The following is a 20,737-nucleotide window of genomic DNA, read 5'->3' on the forward strand; positions in this document are numbered from 1 at the left end:
CCGACCCAAAACGTCAACTTTCCCATTCCTCTGATGCTGCCTGACCTGCTGTGTTCCTCCAGCTCCACAGTGTTGACTCTGGTTCCAGCATCTGCAGTTCTTGCTATCTCTCAGTGACTTAAAACCCCACTGTGAAGCCTCTTCTAAGGATGCCCACCTTGAAGAAGTTGTGCTCCTCCCTCTGGAAAGACCTCAGTGGATCTCTCTCCCACTGTAACCCAGTGGTGATCTCCTCCGCCCTGAAGCTCTTCAACCACATCCTGAGACAAACCCATTACTACAGCCACATCCCCTTTCTCAATACCTGCCTACACAGCCAGCTCATACCCCATGGACTCCAAACAATGTTCAGACCATCCCAATTCGGACCAGTGACAACTGTTATCTACATCCAGAGCCTCCAGAAACCGTTTTCTCTGTGAATCCTCAGCTCCACACTCATAGCCATGCGCCGGTATCTCTTCGCAAAACAGTCAGCCCTACCCCAGCTCAGAGCCTGTCTCTCCCAGACGTTCAAAGGAGCTCTACGGTTTTTCATTCTATTGCAGGATCCACACCAACCAACGCATTTCCTCTGCCCTATCGGACATCAAGGACCGTAAGTACACCAAAATTGCTCATGCCAAACTCCAAACACAGATCTCCTCCACCACACTAAACCTTAACCCTATCCATGACCTTGTTCTTAATTTGCCTGGCACCATTAACCATGCAGTCACCTCAGCCATTTCCTCCGCTGACATCAGTGGCACGTCCGCCGCCAACGCTGCTTCCACCTCCAACTACATTACCAACCCCATACACACCCACTCCCAAAACAGTCTCCACCCCCAATCCCAGCTCCAGTTCTACACCCAACCCCAGCCCCAAGCCGTGCAGGGTATTCACCTCCCTCTCACAGAGGGCAAACGGTCAGTCCTCAGCAAGAGCCTGACATTCATTCCCCTGCACACGCACACATCAACGAATTCCATACACGTCTGGATGTTGAACGCTTTTACCGCCACTTCCACACAGTTCTGATGAAGGGTCCCAACCTGAAACATCAACTTTCCTGCTCCTCTGATGCTGCCTGACCTGTTGTGTTCCTCCAGCTCCACACTGTGTTGACTCTTGCAACACATTAGCTTGGTACTTCAGGAAGAGCAGAAAATCAAAAACAGGGTGGATAATGACTGAAGAAAAGGTTTTCAAGATATCACACGTTAAATCAGGCATTTTTCCTCGCTAATATATACAATCAAACACTGAAATATTCTTCTAGAATGAAATGATTTCACTCACCCGAGTATGTAAAAACTGACTGAATAGCATTGAACTAAAGCATCCCTTCACTCTGATAAAGAATGATAGATAGAGAAAAATAAGCAAGGACTTCCTACTCTACAGTAGTAATAAAATCAGCTGAAGTAAACTGATTGTTTCTGCATTTCATGAACAAAGACATTAAGGATTCATACTCAATACAGAACGCATAAGATTAAAACAAAACCCTAATGTTCGTTTGGTCACTTATGCACCGAACGCAATCTCATTTACATACTTCTAACTGCGACAGGAGAAATGAGCAAGTAATGAAGCTCCCCGTTCCTCCAGTTGCACCATTTATATGAATCAAAACATTGAATTATCAAAATTGCCAGTCAATCTCCTTTTCAGACTACTTTACAAAACTGGAGACTTCCACCAAGCTTATTTTAATAGACACAATAAATCTATTGATTCTAACACAGATATATTCTTAAAACAAGTGACAAACACTGGTTAACATCTAAACATGTTTTTGTTCACAAAAATCCAACTGTTGATAGCCTATGACTGATTGAAATCAACCTCCTCTAAAAGGTTTATGCATAAACATCATACACCGTACTTGTCAACCTGCTTTGCACGAGTAATGTCCATTTTACCTTCTGTTACTTCAAACAAAATAAAGAACTCTTCCAGATCGTTTTCCTCAAATTTGGATAGGGCATGCACAAATTTGAACATTCCCCTTCATAGGCTATTACAACCCACTGGGGTAACACACCATAAATTAAACCCCACTCTTCCCAGTGACATACCAAAATGTTAAATTTTTTTAAATATTAAAAAAGGTATGTGCAGCACCCAATTTAACTTATTTTCAAACCAAGACTGATAGAAAGCACAGACCAGGTTTCTATACAAACCAAGAATTATTTATTACAATTAAACCATTATCTACAGGGAAGCAGATATAAAGCAATGGCATTTAACACTAACTGCCTTTATAAATCCTCCCCCCACCCTTACTTACAAACAAATAAATAAATAAATCAGTGAAAAGCAATTATTGGCAGAGGTAGAAAACCTAGAAAGATAGTTTTGTGGCCTTTACTTCCTGGTTCCAATGTTGAGATGATCCTTTTTCAGATAGCCAGACCTCGGTGTTAGTTTTTCTGAATGCTTTTGCTGGTTTGTAACAGGCACAGAGTAGAGTGGTTCACATGTGAAATGTCTCTAGTTGATCAAATCAAAAGTCACAGCTCACAGCAATTCTTACTGAAAGGAAGCTAACTGGTTTTCTTCAAGTTTAAACTGATTTTTTTTACTGCAGAGGACTTCTACTGGGGAGAACAACTGCACACATTAGTGTCATTGTTTAACTCTCTGCATCTCTAACTTGTTTCAGTTACAATAAGCTCAATCAGCTCTAGTTGTAAAAATTCATTGGCTCTCGATCATCTGCAATCACAAGAACCCACCAGAAAAAACAGAATTCACAGTAAGCATCAAATTCCTTGCTGTGAAATCATGTACGCATCCTTGTAAATCCCCACTTTTAGAAGTTCTTATTCAAGACCAAAACGAAAAGAGTCCTCACAGGACTTTGAGTTACGCTCTGGTCTTTTCACGTCAGAGCCTTTCTCCATCCTAGTTTTTTTTAAAAACTCCAGTCGAAGTTGGTATTCCTGCTTTCTCCTTCTCCCCCCAGCTCCCTTCCCCTTTGCAGTTCTATTTCTAGCTTTACAAATGCTTTTTTCTCCCTTCTTTTGAAGTGCCTTAAGTTCAAGTTTTTAAGTTTCCATTGTATTTTTATTTCAAGTCTGGTTTAATTGAAATTGAATTTTCACTGACTCAATTGACTAATGTAGCTAATCCGTCTTTTAGGAGCACAGCATGTATGGTTGCTAGATAGACAATCAACTCTTTTTAGCTTTTGTTGGCAAATTCACCTTTAAACTCTTAATAATTCTACCAGCTTGCCCTTAATTAAATCTTGTAAACAACTCAGGGATACCTTCTCTATCTGCAAGAAAATTTTAGACACTTCGAATGGCATTTCGGTTTTGTAACATGAGAAACCTGGTTTCTATCCTTTTATCATTTACCAATTACTATTACTCCACTATTTTCCACTACCATCATGATCCCAACTCAGCGCACCCAAGCTATTATGAATTAGGAGAGGAATGTGCTGGTAATAAGCCCCCATTTCTCCAAAGACATACCATCAGCATAAATAATCAAAATGGCCAATCTTTTGTACGACTATCCAGATTGAGATGTTTCCACCAGGCTTCTTTTAAATGAACACAAAATAATCTGTTGATTGTAACACACAAGATTTTTAAAACAAGTGGAAACACTGGTTAGCATCTAAACTATCATCCAGAATTGGAACTATCACTTTAATCCCAACAGACATACTCAACACAAAATGATAGTCTTTGTAGAGGGCTTTTTTTTTAAACAAAGGACAAAATAAATAACTTTGTTGGTTACAGGTGTGAAAGTAATGGATAGAATGTAATGACTGCTAAGTCCAGCGGGTTTTATCCCTTGGCAAAATTCAAATTGCTGACAGCACATGACTGATGGGAAATCTTCAATTTGAAATACAGTTGAATTTGATCCTTTGGAAAGCAGTCATGGTTCAGCTTTTCATGGTTTATAATCAAAAATGAGATATTTGGAAACATTCAGGTTCCCAAGAACGTCTGCTGACAGAAGGCAAGACAGACTTGTAGCTCCAGAGATTTCCTTCTTTACTTCCTAAGTCTATGAAATTAGAAATCAAGTCCAGAAAGGGTTGCTGGACAACCACTAGCACAGCCCCACGAAACCTTTCATGGCCAGGTTTTCCAGCAATTAAGATCACCATAAATGCATTCTGTCATTTTCCTAAAAGCTTTGCTCATCTTTCCTCCAAAGTCACTTGACTTTCTATTAATAGCAGGTAGACTACAGCCCACAAACTGTTGACCTCTGTTCCAAGAGATCATAAAGTAATCAATCCAGAAGATGTCCAAACGGTTCCAGATATTCCAGATTTTTCCAAATTTGTATTTATAGGCAATTAATTCCCAACATTAATTTCTCAATTACTTCATACCATTTATCACAATTAGTTCTCATCTCATTAATGACTTGAATATTAGTCTAATATGTTTCAATCACATTCACACCTACTTTTCAGGCACCATTCTGTTCTAATTTAAAATAAAGACATTCTTATTGCAGTAAATGGAAATGCTCATGAATTTTCAGATACAAAATGGACTGAGTTTGGTTAAGTAAATGTTCTCCCCTCCAGTCTAACTCTTGTAGTGCCCAAATCTACTTATGGTATTAGGTCTACTTCTATCTGCACTGTATTACATCTCCTTTTGTTTACTCAGCTTATGATTGAAAGATGGCCATCACTAGCAAAATTTGCATCTCACCATCCACAAGTCCCAATGATAGGCTTTTGACACTCCCTTTCAGTTACGACAGAAACTGATTTGTTCTATTTATTCACATCAACTTTGACCTCAAGCTAACATTTGAGAAACCTTGAGTATGACATGCATTTTGGTTCTAAAATGCTAAAGAAGAAGAATTTGGTGATCAGCATTAAATAGGTGGGTTTAAAACAAAACAAAAAAAAAAAAAAAAAAAAAAAAAAAAATCACAAAATGACATGCAGGTGGTGAAACTTGAAGTACTTACATCAAGACAAAAATATGTAACCTGATTAGGTCATCACCAACTCTTCCCCACTTTCACATCATACCTCCTAGATGACCTAACAGTACTCACCAAATACATTTGTCCTCTTCAGGAAATAATTAGGGGAATGGAGTGGAGAGGAGAGATACAGACAGGTGAAGTGGCAAAAAGTTAGGTACATTTTGTCCCCCCTTAACTATATTGTCATATGCTGGAACATGCATACAAATCTAATAAAAAGTTCAGCTCAAAACAAATCCTACTTCCTCTCATCAACTGCTGCATCCAACTGAAAAACACAATTACTGATCTGATAAATGATAACCCTCAATTACTTCTTGCTCTATTCAATATAAAATTAATGCAGCAATTAATATATCAGAAGGGAGTCACATAGTGGTAATGTCACTGCACCAGTCATCCAGAGGCTCAGCTAATGTTCTGGGGACATGGGTTCAAATTGTACTACAGGCAGCTTGTGGAATTTAAATTAACTAAATTTGGAATTGAAAGCTCATCTCAATATTGGTGATTATCAAGACCATAGATTGTTCATCCATGTTCTTTAGAGAAGTATAACTTCAGTCCTTACCCAATCTGGCCTACACGCAACTCGAGATGAATCTTAACTGCCCTCTGAACTGGCACTGCAAGACCCTCAATGTCAATTAGGGATGCCTAGCCAGTCACACCTACATCTCATGAAAGACGAATGAAATAAAATCTCATACTTGCTAAACTTCCCCAGAATAGATAATACTTATTTCATTGTTATTTTATCAAAACAAATTATCTTGACAAGGATCTCAAAAACAAACTTGATGCTCAAAAGATACCTAATGAACCAGCATTACCTAAATAAATAAACTGTTTTAGGTAGACAATTCATTATGCAAACTTAGAAATTCAGCTTTAATTTGATCACCTTTCGCTTTAACCAAGTATTTGGTTGAGGGCTACTTTTGAAATTTGAAAAATGATATTAACTTTTATAAAGGTAGTCAGCCAGCCAGCAACATCAAAATGTTCCTCGGTTAATTTGTATTTACTGCCCCTTCACGAGTTTATATTTGCTTGCATCTTCCCTTATAAAAGGATTCATTCCATACAACTCTCCCAGCAAAAATATGGATATTAGATTCCACAATCTCACGTACAGGTTACAAAAAATAAATTCCATCATTTAATTACATGTCCAGATCTAATGAATTTCAGAGGACTTCAATGACAACTTGACATTGCTATTTCTTGAATATTTAAGTTTGTTAATTGCTGACCATTTTTCCCCCACACAAACCTGCACACATTTTTATCAGCCTATTTGATTCTAAGAGGACATGGTTTTGTAATTGAAAATTTACCGATCACTTACTGCCCACCTGCGTGAAGAGAGCAGAACAAATATTTCTACAGGAATGATACTGTAGACTCCTTCTCTTCCATAATTGGAGATATAGTACAGGAACATGTGCATTTACAATATGGATGGTGTTGGTGGAAGTATCATACTTATGGCCTAACCACATGTGGATTACTTTTTAAAAGAATAATATCCCAATGCAGATATATTTTTGAAAATGAAAGCACTCAAAATGCAAAAACTCAAACCTTTAAGTGTATGTCTCTCATATCACACCTGCAATCCATTTCTGTAATGCAGCGCTCTACATGCATTACATGATATTGTGCTGTACAAAAAGGTTTATTGTTAGCAATTATTAATGCATAGCAGTAACAAAAATGGGGGGGCCCAAAAACTAGGATCTGGTTTATCTGAACTAAAATTATACACTAACACCCTCAAAGCCATACAAGGAATTAACCTCAAACCAGAAGTGATATCTTGTGGCACTTTCAGAAAACACTTTTCCTTAAAAAGATCATACTCATAATTTTGTAATTACTTTGTAACCGATGTATATTTTGCTGACATTTCCACTTTTATCTTTTGAAACAGAAAATTGCAACGTTCTTCATAAAATAACTCATCTAAATATTTCACATCACTGTAGTTTAATCTGTATGGCTGCTGATGTGACAAGCACTGAACATTAGGGATTACAGCGATAACTCAATTTGCATGAGATGCCTAGAATGTTTCCAAGAGTAAGTATTTCTTGTAAAGTTCAAAACTGTTCCAAATAGAATTATAAAATTTAAGTGAGACACATGCAACTGCAATATAATGACCTTATTAAGTGGAAACCTTTGGCTTAGTGGTGCACAGCATTTGCATAGACAAAAAAAGTCAACAGCACATTCAGCAACATTTTCACAGCAAGAGTATGTATTTGTGCAACATGAAATTCTTCATTGGGGTTGAGTAAACAATCAACAAAATCCACGCAATCGGTTCTGAACTTAATTTTATGGGGGAAAAAGTACCACATGTCTCCAGGTAACTTTAAATAAATAGGATTATCAGAATAGAATTACTGCCAGAGTTCAGGGTCTAAAACTAGGTTTGTAGTAGTGAACATTAGTGAAGATGAGAACATGTATGATGTCTGCAAACTTAAAAACAATAATTTGCCGTCTCCATACTATATAGAGTAACAGTCTCTTAAAAAATCAGAAACAAAGACAATACTTTGGTGAACACTTTGCAACACAACCCAACATCTCTATTTTGTTCCTTAGAGATTTTACTTCATTATAGTATTCAAGGGAATACCCATGCACTTGTTCTCATGGTTTTTGCCACCCATGATGCCCCTTATTCTTCAAATCCCACTGTACAACCTGTCACCTGACCCTCAGCAACATAATTTGGCATTAAAATATGTCTCCAAAGAACACATGCACCAGTATTTTAAAAACATTAGCTATATAGACCAAAAATGGCTATAATAAAATAAATCTAGAAGGAACAAACTGGAATTTAAAATGAGCTTTTTCTTTTTTAAGTGCCCTTGTTAGGAAACCAATATAAATTCAGTTAGTTTTTAGATGCTGGTATACTTCTTTCCCTGTTACATGAGTTCTTACACAACCACATGCAGTATATTTATAGCTAAGGATGTACAGTTTGGGGGAAAAAAGCTTTTTCTCTTAACATTAAAGTAAATTTAGCATTCTTAGTTTATTGTTGTCCAACCACGCCAGTTCTGATTTCAACATGGCAAAACAGATCAGCCTTTTTTGTTGCCAAAGATCAGACCTCAAACGTGACTTCTATTTGGTATCCAAACTTTCCATGATGCACGTCAAACCGGAAGAGTCCAACCTGCAGGCTTCTCAGCAAAGTAATGCCAATGACTCCGTCAGAAACCTTGCTTCATTCATCATCCTCCTCCTCATCTTCCTCACCATCTGAAAGAGAAGTGCATGGCCGTATCTGCCGATAACGATCTAACCATTTCTCCACCATTTGTGTAACCAATGGATGGTTGCGCCGACGAGAGCTCCTTTGTTGTGCAACAAGAACTCCACCCTCAGTGACACAACAGTCAAGCCATTCCCTTAGTAGCTTTTCCTGCTGGTCCTCATTACCAATCTGTAAAAAAAAAAAAAAAAAATTTCAATTTAAAATTTAGCCAACAATGGGGATGCCAGCACTGCCTTGAATCATTCATCAACTAAGGGCTGGGGAAAGAAATCATGGGCCCCACCTCCTTTTTAATCCTCAACAGTTTCTTTTGAGGACCTTCATAGTGCATTTTGGGTTCTATAGTATAGGACAGTGTTGCACTAAGAGTTCCATTCAGGCCATCAAGTTTGTGCCGGTTCTTCCATAGAGAAATCCCATCAGTCTAACATTGTACCCTACCCCTAAACCAGTTCTGTCCCATTTTGTTTCTCCAAGAATTAAAATTTCCTTCTGAACAAGAGAGGGGTTAATCTTTTTTTTAAATCTTTCAGAGTATTTTTGATTCAAGGTTTACCTTTCAGCTTGCAGGGATGCCTTCTTGATTCTCAATTACTCTTTCACCAGGTGATGCAGTAGCATAGCAACAATACCTTCTGTGAGTTTACAGGTTGTTTATTTGGACTCACACAGAAGCAGAATTAAATATTTCATCAATATCCTCAATATCAACCCCTATTAAACTTAACCCCACAACACACAATGATTGCATTAATTTCCTTGATAATATTTAAATTGGCACAAGAAACAAATCAGCAGAAACCCCTTCAAAATATTTGACTTCTACACACAAAAAAGAACATTTGAACACAGCTTCTACATAAAGTCACAGTTAATGCATTCTCATCGCATATGCGCAAAGCTGGAACATTTTAAATACCTACTACGCTATTCACTACATCTCAATCCCAGATTTAAATTCAACAATTGACAGTGTTCACTTACATCAAATCCACTACTTCCTTCCCCATAAAGCATCTCCAGATTTTATCATCTTCCACATTCATAATTTCAGTGATTAAGTCTTCCTGGCTCTCGGTTAGTTGAGTGTTTTTGCTGATGGGCATGAAATGTTGACTGTCTTTTGCAGCCTTATACTGTTAGTGGGTCCCTCATCATTTGCTCTCACCCACTTCTCTTGTAGCCTCCACCTTGCCATGACTTTCTCTCCACAGCACTGCAGTCTCCTTTTCTAACTTTCCCCACATCCTCCTATGACAGCACATACCAACCCTCTTCCCCTGACCAATTTCAATCTTTACATCTCATCAATGGCAGCCTTCTGCATAGCAGCAGTATGCCTTGCGATTTGAGCAGGACAGATAGGATCTGTGATTGGAGGGACCAGTTGAGGAGACGAAAGGCAGTGCAGCTCAAGTTCAGGCCCCCAAAGGCCTGAGGCCCTGTGATTAGGACAGTCTACACCATCCCCTCCTGGGTCCTGTAGTAGGTAATGGCATCTAATGCAATAAAATCTCAACTTATGTACAGCATTTTTATATTTAAGTGATACTGTCTATCCAATTAATTGGAAAGGTCAAACTTTGAACATTAAATAATAGCAAGCAACAAATGGTTATCTTCAGGAAGCTGTATATTAACAATTTCCTGTTTTTGCCACCAAAACCACAACCAGTGCCTACAGCATTTTGATCTTGAAAGTTCAAATAAATTTTTAAAAGTCATTTTATCCTACTTTTAATTAATTCAGTTGCAGAAGGAAGACTGTACTTACTTTCAAGAGAATAGGAACACAGATGTTACAAAAGGTAACAATTCAAAAAAAGGATATAATGCAAGCAATTAGTTATAAGAATGAAGTTCATGTAAAATTTAAAAAAGGATGCCAAAGCAAACAAATTAATGAAATCAATTGTATGATTATTGCAGTACACTCTTCTAGACAGGAGTAATTACTGGAGCATTTTTCAGTGCCACTACTTAAATTTCTGAAATACAAGTTAAGTTTTGACAGTCAATTTCATCCATTCATAAAACTGCAGATTATGTTTAAGATTCAGCTTCTGCCACTTCCAGCAAGATGCTATATATTTCCATCCCCTCCTTGTCAGCTTTGCACATGGACCATTCCCTCCAAGACACACTGCTCCATCCCTCCACTCCCAAAACTCCCACAACACATTCCCATGCAAATCATAAAAGATGCAACACATGCCCATTTGCAACCTTGCTGTTCAAGACCCCTGATATACTGCAGTACCGGCACCATACTCCATTCAGTCTGCTGTATTCACTTTTCACAATGTGGTCTCTTCTACATTCAGAAGACAAAATACAGACTGGGTGACTGCTTTACTGAACACCTGCGCCCTATCCATAAAAAATGACCCTAAATTTCCAGCTTCCTACTAATTTAACACAACACATGTTCCCTGGTCAACATTTCGATCTCAGGCCTGTTGCAGTGCTGCAGAGGCTCAATGCAAGCTGGAGGAACAACACGTCATATTCCACCTTGGCACCTTACAGCCTTCAGGACTCATTATCAAGTTTTATAATTTTAGAGCATGAACAACACCTTCCTTGCCTATTACCCACGCCCACACTCCAGCTCCCATCATGGCATGAATTGCTCACACAGCACAGCCGACCCATTTCCACCCACTCATTGCCCCCATTATGATCTATCTAGCTTCTTTTCTTCCTTGGTTTACCATCAGCAATCCCATATCTAGCTGACCTTTCTTTCCTCCCTCTTTCTGGATTCCCTCTCCACCTATCCACTCACTCCTTCATCACCCCAGCCCCAGTCATCAGCATTAACAAAATTCTTTCCCAGCTGCTGAGTTCTGCAGGAGGGTCATGGGACTCCAAACGTTAACTGTTTTCTTCATAGATGTTGTCACATCTGTTGAGTTTCTCCACAATGTTTGTGTTTCAGCTCATGATCATTCATCAATATTTTCCATAAAAAGCAAATTGCCTGTTGTTCATTACTTGAATGCCAAATCTAGTGTTGATACTTATTTATATGAGCCCAAAGTAATATAACAAACCAGTTAAGATTGCATTAACTTAAGTTAGAGGTCAGGATTATCTGACACATTCTAAAACTAGTGTTCCAAGTTAACAAAAACAGACAAGAATGGAACACAGTGCAAAATGGTATATCAAAACAGACATCAAACATGTATGTACCTCATGAGCCGAAAGGAAGTGTATGTGCAACAACTTCCTCTCACTGTCCACCAGTGGCAAAAAAGTGATGTTGACATCATCATCTGTATTTAAGTTGGCGCCAGCACCTCGATTGTCATAGCCAACATTTTCCATCGCGACCAGTGCGGAGAAGTGGCCCCTAGTGTACCCCAGAGCAATAGGGCTTTTCCAACAGAAACTCTGTTCCCAAAGCAAAGGCAAGTACACACCTGCAAAGAAGAGTGTCATATTAGTGAGCTAATTATGTTATTAACAGTGATCCAATAACTTCCACCATAAATATTGGAATAATTTTCTATAATGTCATGCGCTCCTATTTCTGTTTTTGACCACCGATAACATGTGCCATCCTTCATTGTAAACATGTATTTATACAACTCCCAACACCTTTGTTCCACTGCTGGAGGATTTTAGGGTGCATCTATTCATATTTTTGTTGTGCACTTCATTGCCTTCCTCACAGCATACAAGTTTCAAAATGTAACATTTGTGGCTTCCAATTCTCCCCCCACACACATCTTTTAGAAATGCCTAACTGTTTTTTAGCACTCCTACTTACATAGCTGAAAAATCTCTCTCGACAAGGTCAAATTCCCAATGGACATGGTGGTGCCAAAAGAAAGGGATGCAAATATAACTGGATGATTATAATTGGGTCAAATAAACCAATCAAAATTTTAGCCCTATGAATATTTTCCAATTATATTTACACCCTCTTCTCAGGACTAAATTACAATGTTTGGCAAATCTCCTGTTCTAGGCTAGATAAGCAATTTAGTTGAAATCTTTGTTCCAAAAAAATGATGCAAAGATTAATAGTATCCAAACCACCAACTACACGTTTCAAAGGCTTAGATTTATGCAAGAACTGTACATGCATCCATTCAGTACTAACAGTAATAGCAGCACACTGATTTGTACAATGAGCAGTGTATCAAAAATTATTATTCAGATGGTCTGAGTGTAGAGGAACCTCACTAAACTTGACAACTTCAATATACAAATTACTACATTGCAGTCCAATCATGTTAATTACCATTTTGTATTAAAAATTTAATTGTCCACTAATATACATAAGGAAATCAGTTAAGTGATCTTTCTAGAATTCTGTGGTTATTAACTAATCTACAATATTATTTGGAACCCACTACAGCATAAGGAGTTGTCTCAGTTCCTAAAAGCATGAGGGACATGAATGAGAAATTCTGTTAATTTACAACACTGGTTAATGGTCAAAATGGAGCCAAAAGATAGCATCTCAGCAGGAGATTGGTATAGCTATACTCAGTACATTAAAGCTACCCATAAATTGGGAGCATTTTCATGATCCAGAATCACAAGCGCTGCCATCAATAATATTGCCAGTGAAAATGATCAACTGTAGCTACTTTAGAACAATGTTGCATAAACCCACTGTCCCTCAAATGAACTTTTTGATCCCAACAAACAATAGACAAAGTATGCTGATTGGTGAGCTAAATATCTTAATTTAAAGATAGTTTCAGAACCGACATTCTATATCCTTTATTCATTCACAAGATGAGGGCACCAATGGCTAGACCTGCATTTATTGCCCATCCCTATGAGTCAACCACATTGCTGTGGTTCTGGAGTCACATGTAGGCTAGACCAGGTAAGGATAGCAGTTTCCTTCCCTCAAGGACATTAGCGAACCAGATGGGTTTTTCCTGACAATCGGCAATGGATTCACGGTCATCATTAGATTCTTAATTCCAGATATTTATTGAATTCAAATTCCACCGTCTGCCATGGCTCAATTCGAACCCAGGTCCCCAAAACATTACCTGGGTCTCTGGATTAGCAGTCCAGCGATAATGCCACTAAGCCATTGCCTTCCCCTTGAGGCATGAGCGATCAGTTCTGAGAGAATCGTCCTCAGCTCAAATCATGAATCCATAGCAACCGCCACATATTTTGTCCAAACAACTCATCCATCAAATACCATTTTTTTGAACGTCTAATATAATATCAATCTTTATGATGCTCGTGTTTAACTACAGAAAAGTGCATTAATGACTCTGTCCATCATTAACCTCACTGCCCTCAAAACACTTAATTTTACAAAAACCACATTTATTAGGAGAAAGTTGGTAATCTTTAAGTTTCAGTTAATCCCAGCTATTGAGAAATCTAAGTACAAGATAGATCTACCACTGTTACATAGCAAAATGCATTCCTTAAAAAGACGTATGTACTATCTAGTGAGTATGCAGGAGGAGCTGGTGAGCAGGATATGCAAGCAATGCCAGTTTTCCAAATACTGTACATTCGGAATGGTGGGAACAGGAAATTGAGCAGTGATGTAATTATTTTTGCAGCCTTAAGAATAGTCCAGCATCACTTCATCGTCAGCCACTTTACAGGAAAAATTACATTAAAATCAAAAGGTTATAGTTTTAAGCTCCAACTCCAAAGATGAAAGCACAAAACCAACCTGTTCTTCTGAACAAAGTTAGGAAGACAATGCTTGCAGCAGATCTCAGAATAGTCAATTTACACATTTGTAAGTTCCTTACCTTGAAATCGTGTATATCCTAGAGTCTCACCACGAAAACTCTTGTAGTATTTCACTCCATAGACTATAATTGGTCGGCGAAGAATATGAGCCAGAACAAAGATGTGGGTCTGTTCTAGACTGGCACCAGGCTGAAACAAGACAAGACAATTACATATGTTAAACCATCCAATCAAAAATTGCATTCCCTTTTGAATTGTACAGAAAAGACAATACATCTTTTCAGCATATCCATTTTAGATAAAAATGTACATTTCATTGCTGAAATTAAAAATAATGTTTCACATTAAGTTAAACCACTTACAATTGTAACAGTCAAATTTCTGAGAGGTTGCTGGAAAGAAAGAAAATATTTACATTTTGCAAAAAGTTTAGGTCACCCATTGCTAATGAGTTCTGGAAAGTAGGTTCTCTTGTTTGGTAGTCTTGCAACATACTATATGTAAACATACATCAGCAAGCATTACTTCTTGGTAATCTGCAGATGATTTTTCCGTTGTGATTACATCACATACCTAATCCTTAGTGACATCATCATCATGCATCAATTTCATAAAGTGTCCAAGCTGTCAGCAACCTGTTATGAAGTGAAAAACCTTCTACTGACAGCAACACAAGGCAACAGGCCATACTTCATTTCAAACATTTAAGATAACACTGCTGTGAATATTAAATGGATACTTTGGGTGGTGGAAAGATCACAAAATAAACAATCTTGTTTTACCAATCAGATGGCAGTTCATAGAAATCTCAATAGCTAAGGTAATGAACAAATCAATACTTCACGGATGGCCTCTGGCACAAATGGTTTAGAATGTCATCAAGTCACTTGAATCAAATGATGGAGATGTCTGGGGATGCCCTTTCAAGTATCTGATATGGAATAAATGGCACATACAGAGCTGTCCGTCCAACCTCAATTTTAATATTATAGAAAATAACCATACGCAATTTCATTTTGATGTAGATCACTTATAATTTATATGAATTATAATCAAATTTATTCATTGTGGTTACTTTGGGGTTTTCATCGTTTCCCAATTCCCAAATCTCAATTCTTCTTTGGAACTGCAAATCATCCCTCGGCAAACCTTCTATGATCTTTGTTTTCTCTTTCTGTCGCGGAACGTGGTGCCGTTGGCCATGCCAGCATTTACTGCCTATTGCTCATTGCCCTCAAGGTGGTGATAGCGAGCTGCCTTCAATCAGTGCAGTCCATTTGGTGTGGGTACACCCACAGTGCTGTTCAGACACGAGTCCCAGGATTTCAACCCCATTGGTGCAGAGGAATGAAAAATACAGTTCTGCACCAGAATGGTAAGCACCTGCTAAGGGAAAATTGAAGGTAGCATTCTCAGGAATCTGGCACAGATCACAGATTTTGAAGATAATATTGAGGGAGATGTAGTGGGTTGCTGAACTGCAGGTAATCAGTGGTGATGGGAATGAATGTTGAAGGTGGTGCATAGGGATTCTTTATTGTTGAAGGAGATAGTCACAGCCCAGCCCCTGGGAACAAAGTTATTTGCCAATTATCAATCTAAGCCCGAGTGTTGTCTGAACCTTACTGCCTTTGGACAAAGATTGCTTCAATATCTGAGGAGCCACAAATGGTGCTGAATGTTACACAGTGAACATTCTTGCATCTTCCCTTAGGATACAGAGGTGGTCACTGATGAAGCAATTGAAGATTGTTGGGCCAGGACACTATCACGAGCATCTCCTGCAGTGATGTCCTGACGGTGTAGTGACTGGCTTCCAACAACCATAATCATTTTCCTCCATGATAGGTTTGAATTCAAACAACAAATATTCCCACTGCTCCCAATTTTGCTAGGGCTTCGCCTCTGAAGTTCTGCTCTTCTGTCCATGTTTGGACACAGGCTAATGAGGTTCAAAGTGAAAACCTGACAGAACCCAAATTGCCAGTAGCAGGTTGTGGCTGCTGCTTGATGGCACGGACAATTACATATTCCATCACTTGGATGATCATATCTAGACTGATGGAGTGCAATTGGCCGAGTTGGATTAGTCTGCTTTTTGTAGATAAGATAAAGCTGGGCAGTTTTCCACATTGCTAAGTGTTATAGTATTGGAAGAGCTTGGCTAGGAGCACCCACTGGTTCTGAAGCACAAACCTTCAGCACTTTTTGAAAATGTTATCAGGGCCCGTGGCCTTTGCTATATCCAGTGTCTTCACATGGTATCGAGAAACACCTGGAGTCAATCAAATTGGGTGAAGACTGGCTTTTAATGTGGGGAACACAAGGAGACAGATGGATCATCCATGCAACACTTCTGGTTAAAAATGCACTCAAATGCTTCAGTCTTTTTGCTTTGATGTGTAGACTCCTCATCGTTGGGTTTGGGGAGGTGTGTGGAACCTTCTCCTTCAGAGTTTAGTTGTACAACTCTGCACCACATCTAGCTGCGAATGGTGGTGTACAATTAAACAAACTGGAGGTGGTGATACAAGACAACTAGGGATGCAGCATGACTGTCAATAGCTTAAATTTTCTGTTAAAGTAATGATGATTATCTCCTTTGTCTCTAATTGTAGCATTTGGTCACAATCAGCTTTGCAAAAACAGCGTCTTGTTGTCTGCCTCAGATTATGTGAAATTTCCATATTTGCACAGTAGATACGAATTAAATTCACCAGAGCCACTTCAAATCTTAGCATCCTCCTAGTGAGATGGCTTAATTCCTACAGGGCACCTCTCACTGAAAATTAATGACTGCAAATGCAGAATCTCATCCATCAAGTATTAATTGTTGGAGGTGTTAATAACCTCAAATTTAAAAATTTACTTTTGGATTGTCCTTGGTCTCTTTTCTCTCCCTTTAATCTGATTATTCTTCTTTTCAGTAAGCTTTCCCCAGTTCATCATTTTAACTTTCACAACCTTTGACAGTTAACCACAGCATCCTCCTCCAATGTCTCTTTAATGTCATCCAGTTGGTAGGGATGGCTCTCTCACATTGCTCAATTCTAACCCACCTGATTACAACCAGAGAGTTAGTTGCAACAATTTCAGTTTCTGCTAAGATAGGGTTTGAAAACTCTCCGCTTCCAGATAACTAGACATTTCCCTGCTCCAACTACTTCAATTTTCAATTTAAACCTCAGACCAGAAAGATAAATTAAAGTACTTGTTAGTAGTACAAACTACGACATTTCACAATGAGCCAAAAATTAGTTACATGCCTAGCTCTGTGGAAACAAAAACTGTAGCCAATATTATAAATAACAAAAATCTAGACAAACCAAATGACCATCGCTCCAATTATAGGTGTTTATTTTACTTTTTATTACTTGATAATTGTTGAAAAGCCTACAGTTTGAAAGCCTAGCCCAAGTGTACAATTTCACACCACAATCTGGTTCACCACTATTTCAAAGGCAGTTTTCAAATATATGCAAAGTTATTAGAATACAGTGAAATCATGATGTCAAAAAAAAATCCATTGAATATCTTATACAATTCCCAATACTTTTAAGAAAAAAGTGTTTTTGTACTATTCCTTGAAATTCCCAACAATTCATATTGGCAGAACAAAGAACAAAGAAAATTACAGCATAGGAACAGGCCCTTCGGCCCTCCAAGCCTGCGCCGATCCAGATTCTCTATCTAAACCTGTCGCCTATTTTCCAAGGATCTGTATCCCTCTGCTCCCTGCCCATTCATGTATCTGTCTAGATACATCTTAAATGACGCTATAGTGCCCGCCTCTATCACCTCCTCTGGCAACGCGTTCCAGGCATCCACCACCCTCTGCGTAAAGAGCTTTCCACGTATATCTCCCTTAAACTTTTCCCTCTCACCTTGAAATCGTGACCCCTAGTAATTGAGTCCCCCGCTCTGGGAAAAAGCTTCTTGCTATCCACCCTGTCTATACCTCTTAGGATTTTGTAGACCTCAATCAGGTCCACCCCCAACCTCCAGAGATTTCATTAATAAATTGTCTTGCTAATGTTGGAAGGCTAAAGTCATTTCAAAACGCTAATGTTTGAATGCAAATTTTAAACAAACAAGTAACTTATTCACCCAGAGTAAAGCTTGGAACTGATTAGTGATTTATAGCTAGCTACACAACAGGTGCACCGAATGTGAGTTATCCAAATCTTGTCAAACATTTCAGTTATAATCGTGTTCAGGAGCAATTTGAAAAAATGTCAAAGAATGACCATTAAAGCAGTTAAAACATTGATCCATTGTTTGAAGATTTGTTCAGAGTTTACAAACTTTCTATGATATTCCTGTCGTCAGATCAAGTGCAATCCTTTTCTACCCACTGCATTATTAGACGCTCATATTAGACTGAACAGTCTTCCAGTATTCCTAGCAGTTTATTAGCAAAACAATTATTCTACAAATTAATTTCATGCCTTTTGAATTACAATCGCATGTCCTGCATTTCACTTGCACAGATATATTTAACCATACGGTGCCAAAATTACCATAGCAAACACGTTAACACTCAAAAATACCCACCTGTGCAAAACATGTTATATTTCCAGGTTTTATTTCAAAACAAATTCTTCTTTTTCCCATATAACTTCTATTCAGAAAAACATCATGTATAAGATCAAATTTGACTGTTAATTCCATAGTTACAGTCCACTTGCCAGAGTGATCACCTCAATAGTTAACAATGGAACATAATTTCAGCTTCATTTCTTAAAATGAAAAACAGGTCTGAAAGATCTTCCTATTTTAATCTGGATGCAGGGAGCTCTACTATAGTCAGTAGACATTCCGAAAAATACAAACAGCAGTTTAAATGCAAAATTATACACCCAAAACAAAAATCTACTTAGGATCTCAGAAGACATAGAAAAGTCACCATTTACCTGACTTGCAAGGGAGAGAATGAATGCCCAGTCCTCCTGCCACTGCTCTTCTCGCAGCGAGAAATGTAACCCAAAACTCTGAGAGTACCAAGACTCCCATTCTTTCCAGCGTGTATAAAACCTGCCAGGGCAAAAAAAAAAACATTTTAATAAGTTTTTCTTCTCTCACATTTGCTTTTTATTTAACCTAAAAATGTGAAAAAGGTTAAATACCCACCCATTAACAGATTGCCTATGAATTGCACGTATCGTATGTAACGGAAACTAGAGTTTTCCCGGAACAGATGACCAACTACAACTGAAGAAATAAGGTTACAGATAAGTAATTAATATTTAAAAGGATTATAATGGTCAGGAATATACAAATAAAGGATGAGACTGGAACTTAGCATCTAAATACCTCATTAGCTCATCCAAGAGGTCTCAAAACATTTAAATTGGTTTTAAAACTTCAAATCACATTTGTAAGGAAACATGACTCAGTTTAAAAAACCTCTTAGGATGCGGGTATCACTGGCTAAGGACGATTTTGTTTTACATACACCTAATCATCCTAGAGAAAGTGGAAGTGATTGTGTACCCTAAGTTGACCTCAAGGGATTATGCACCAATTTCGTGAACCGTTGAAATCTCTCTGGTGCAGGTACACAAATAATGCTATTGAGAATTGAGTTCAAAGACCCAGTGACAATGAAGCAGTACTGATCCACTTCGAGGTCAGGACACATTTTCATCTTGGAGGGAATTTTACAGGTGACAGAGTTTCCATACGTATGCTGCCCTTATTAAATTAAAGGGAATATCATGAAGAGAATTAGATAGTACTGTTCAATCTCCAACCAGACACTAACATTTTTGAGGCACAAATGTTTCTTTTGCCATTCATCAGTTAAAGCCTGAATGTTATCCAAGCCTTGCTGCATATGGATATTGACTGCTCCAGTATCTGCATTGCTTTGCACAGAACTTTCCACAAAATTTATGAAAATAAAATTGATCAGTTTGTTGCACAGTAGTCACGAAGGAATGTTGACCACATACCAAAAGAAATTTCCTGTTGTTCTTAAGAGGTGTTTCATGACTTTTGGCATCTACTGGAATAGGCAAGTGGGATCCCAACTGAATTTCTCTTCCATATAACAGATTTTTTCAACAGTGTAGCATTGCCTTAGCACTGTACTTGGATCTAAAATTAGATCCTGTCCTCAGATGTTGGAGAGAGAGTTGATCCACAACATTTTGTCTTAAAGGCAAGTGCTAGTACACAGGGATTAAAGCAATTCGAATCATTTTTCTACTTCAAATTTTTTGGAGGCATACTGTATGATTAGCAAATCCAACTCAGAATTTGAAGCACTTGCAGTTTTAGATGGCTAATATTAAAACATTTCACAGCGTGGCTCAGTTGCGCATCACTGTATGGAAACTCAATTTGTATTGGCAGTTCACCAATTCCAATATACAGAAGGGTTTAAATTGAAAGTCAGACAGAAAATGATACTAGAACTTAGGACATAGAAGGGTAAACCATTGAGCCTGCTCTGTTGATTGGTAAAATCATGGTTGATCTGGTGATCTTGACTCTATTGTCATCTCTGCCCTTATAACGCTTGATTCCTTTGTCCTTCAAAGAGTTGCCATCCTTGAATAAATTCAATGATCCAATCACCACCGTTTTTCAAAAGAAATCCAACACTAACAACATTAAGGGGGAGAAAAAAACACCATTTTAAAACGGGAGCCTTTTTATTCTTCAAGTGTCTGTAATTTTAGTCTCCTCCTCAAGGGAGTATATCACTTCGTGTCAAGGTGCCTCCAGGATTTTGCATCTTTCAATAAA

At 38.2% G+C, this 20,737-nt stretch overlaps 1 protein-coding gene across 4 annotated transcripts in view; it reads right to left on the reverse strand.

Annotated features, from left to right (window-relative positions):
- Positions 1 to 6,955: 6,955 nt before the first annotated feature.
- The window catches only part of zranb1a (zinc finger, RAN-binding domain containing 1a), a 61,414-nt gene continuing 47,632 nt past the window's right edge, over positions 6,956 to 20,737 (reverse strand). For all 4 annotated transcript variants that reach the window (XM_048608744.1, XM_048608745.1, XM_048608746.1 and 1 more), the window contains 4 exons: positions 18,898 to 19,018; positions 14,044 to 14,173; positions 11,486 to 11,715; positions 6,956 to 8,455 (listed from right to left, as the gene is read on the reverse strand). In XM_048608744.1, coding sequence (XP_048464701.1) covers positions 8,237 to 8,455; positions 11,486 to 11,715; positions 14,044 to 14,173; positions 18,898 to 19,018 — 700 coding nt within the window. In that variant the 3' untranslated portion in view covers positions 6,956 to 8,236. The remainder of the gene's footprint in view (positions 8,456 to 11,485; positions 11,716 to 14,043; positions 14,174 to 18,897; positions 19,019 to 20,737) is intronic.

This window comes from Rhincodon typus, chromosome 20 (genome assembly GCF_021869965.1).
Source record: "Rhincodon typus isolate 14 chromosome 20, sRhiTyp1.1, whole genome shotgun sequence".
NCBI classification, from domain to species: Eukaryota; Metazoa; Chordata; class Chondrichthyes; order Orectolobiformes; family Rhincodontidae; genus Rhincodon; species Rhincodon typus.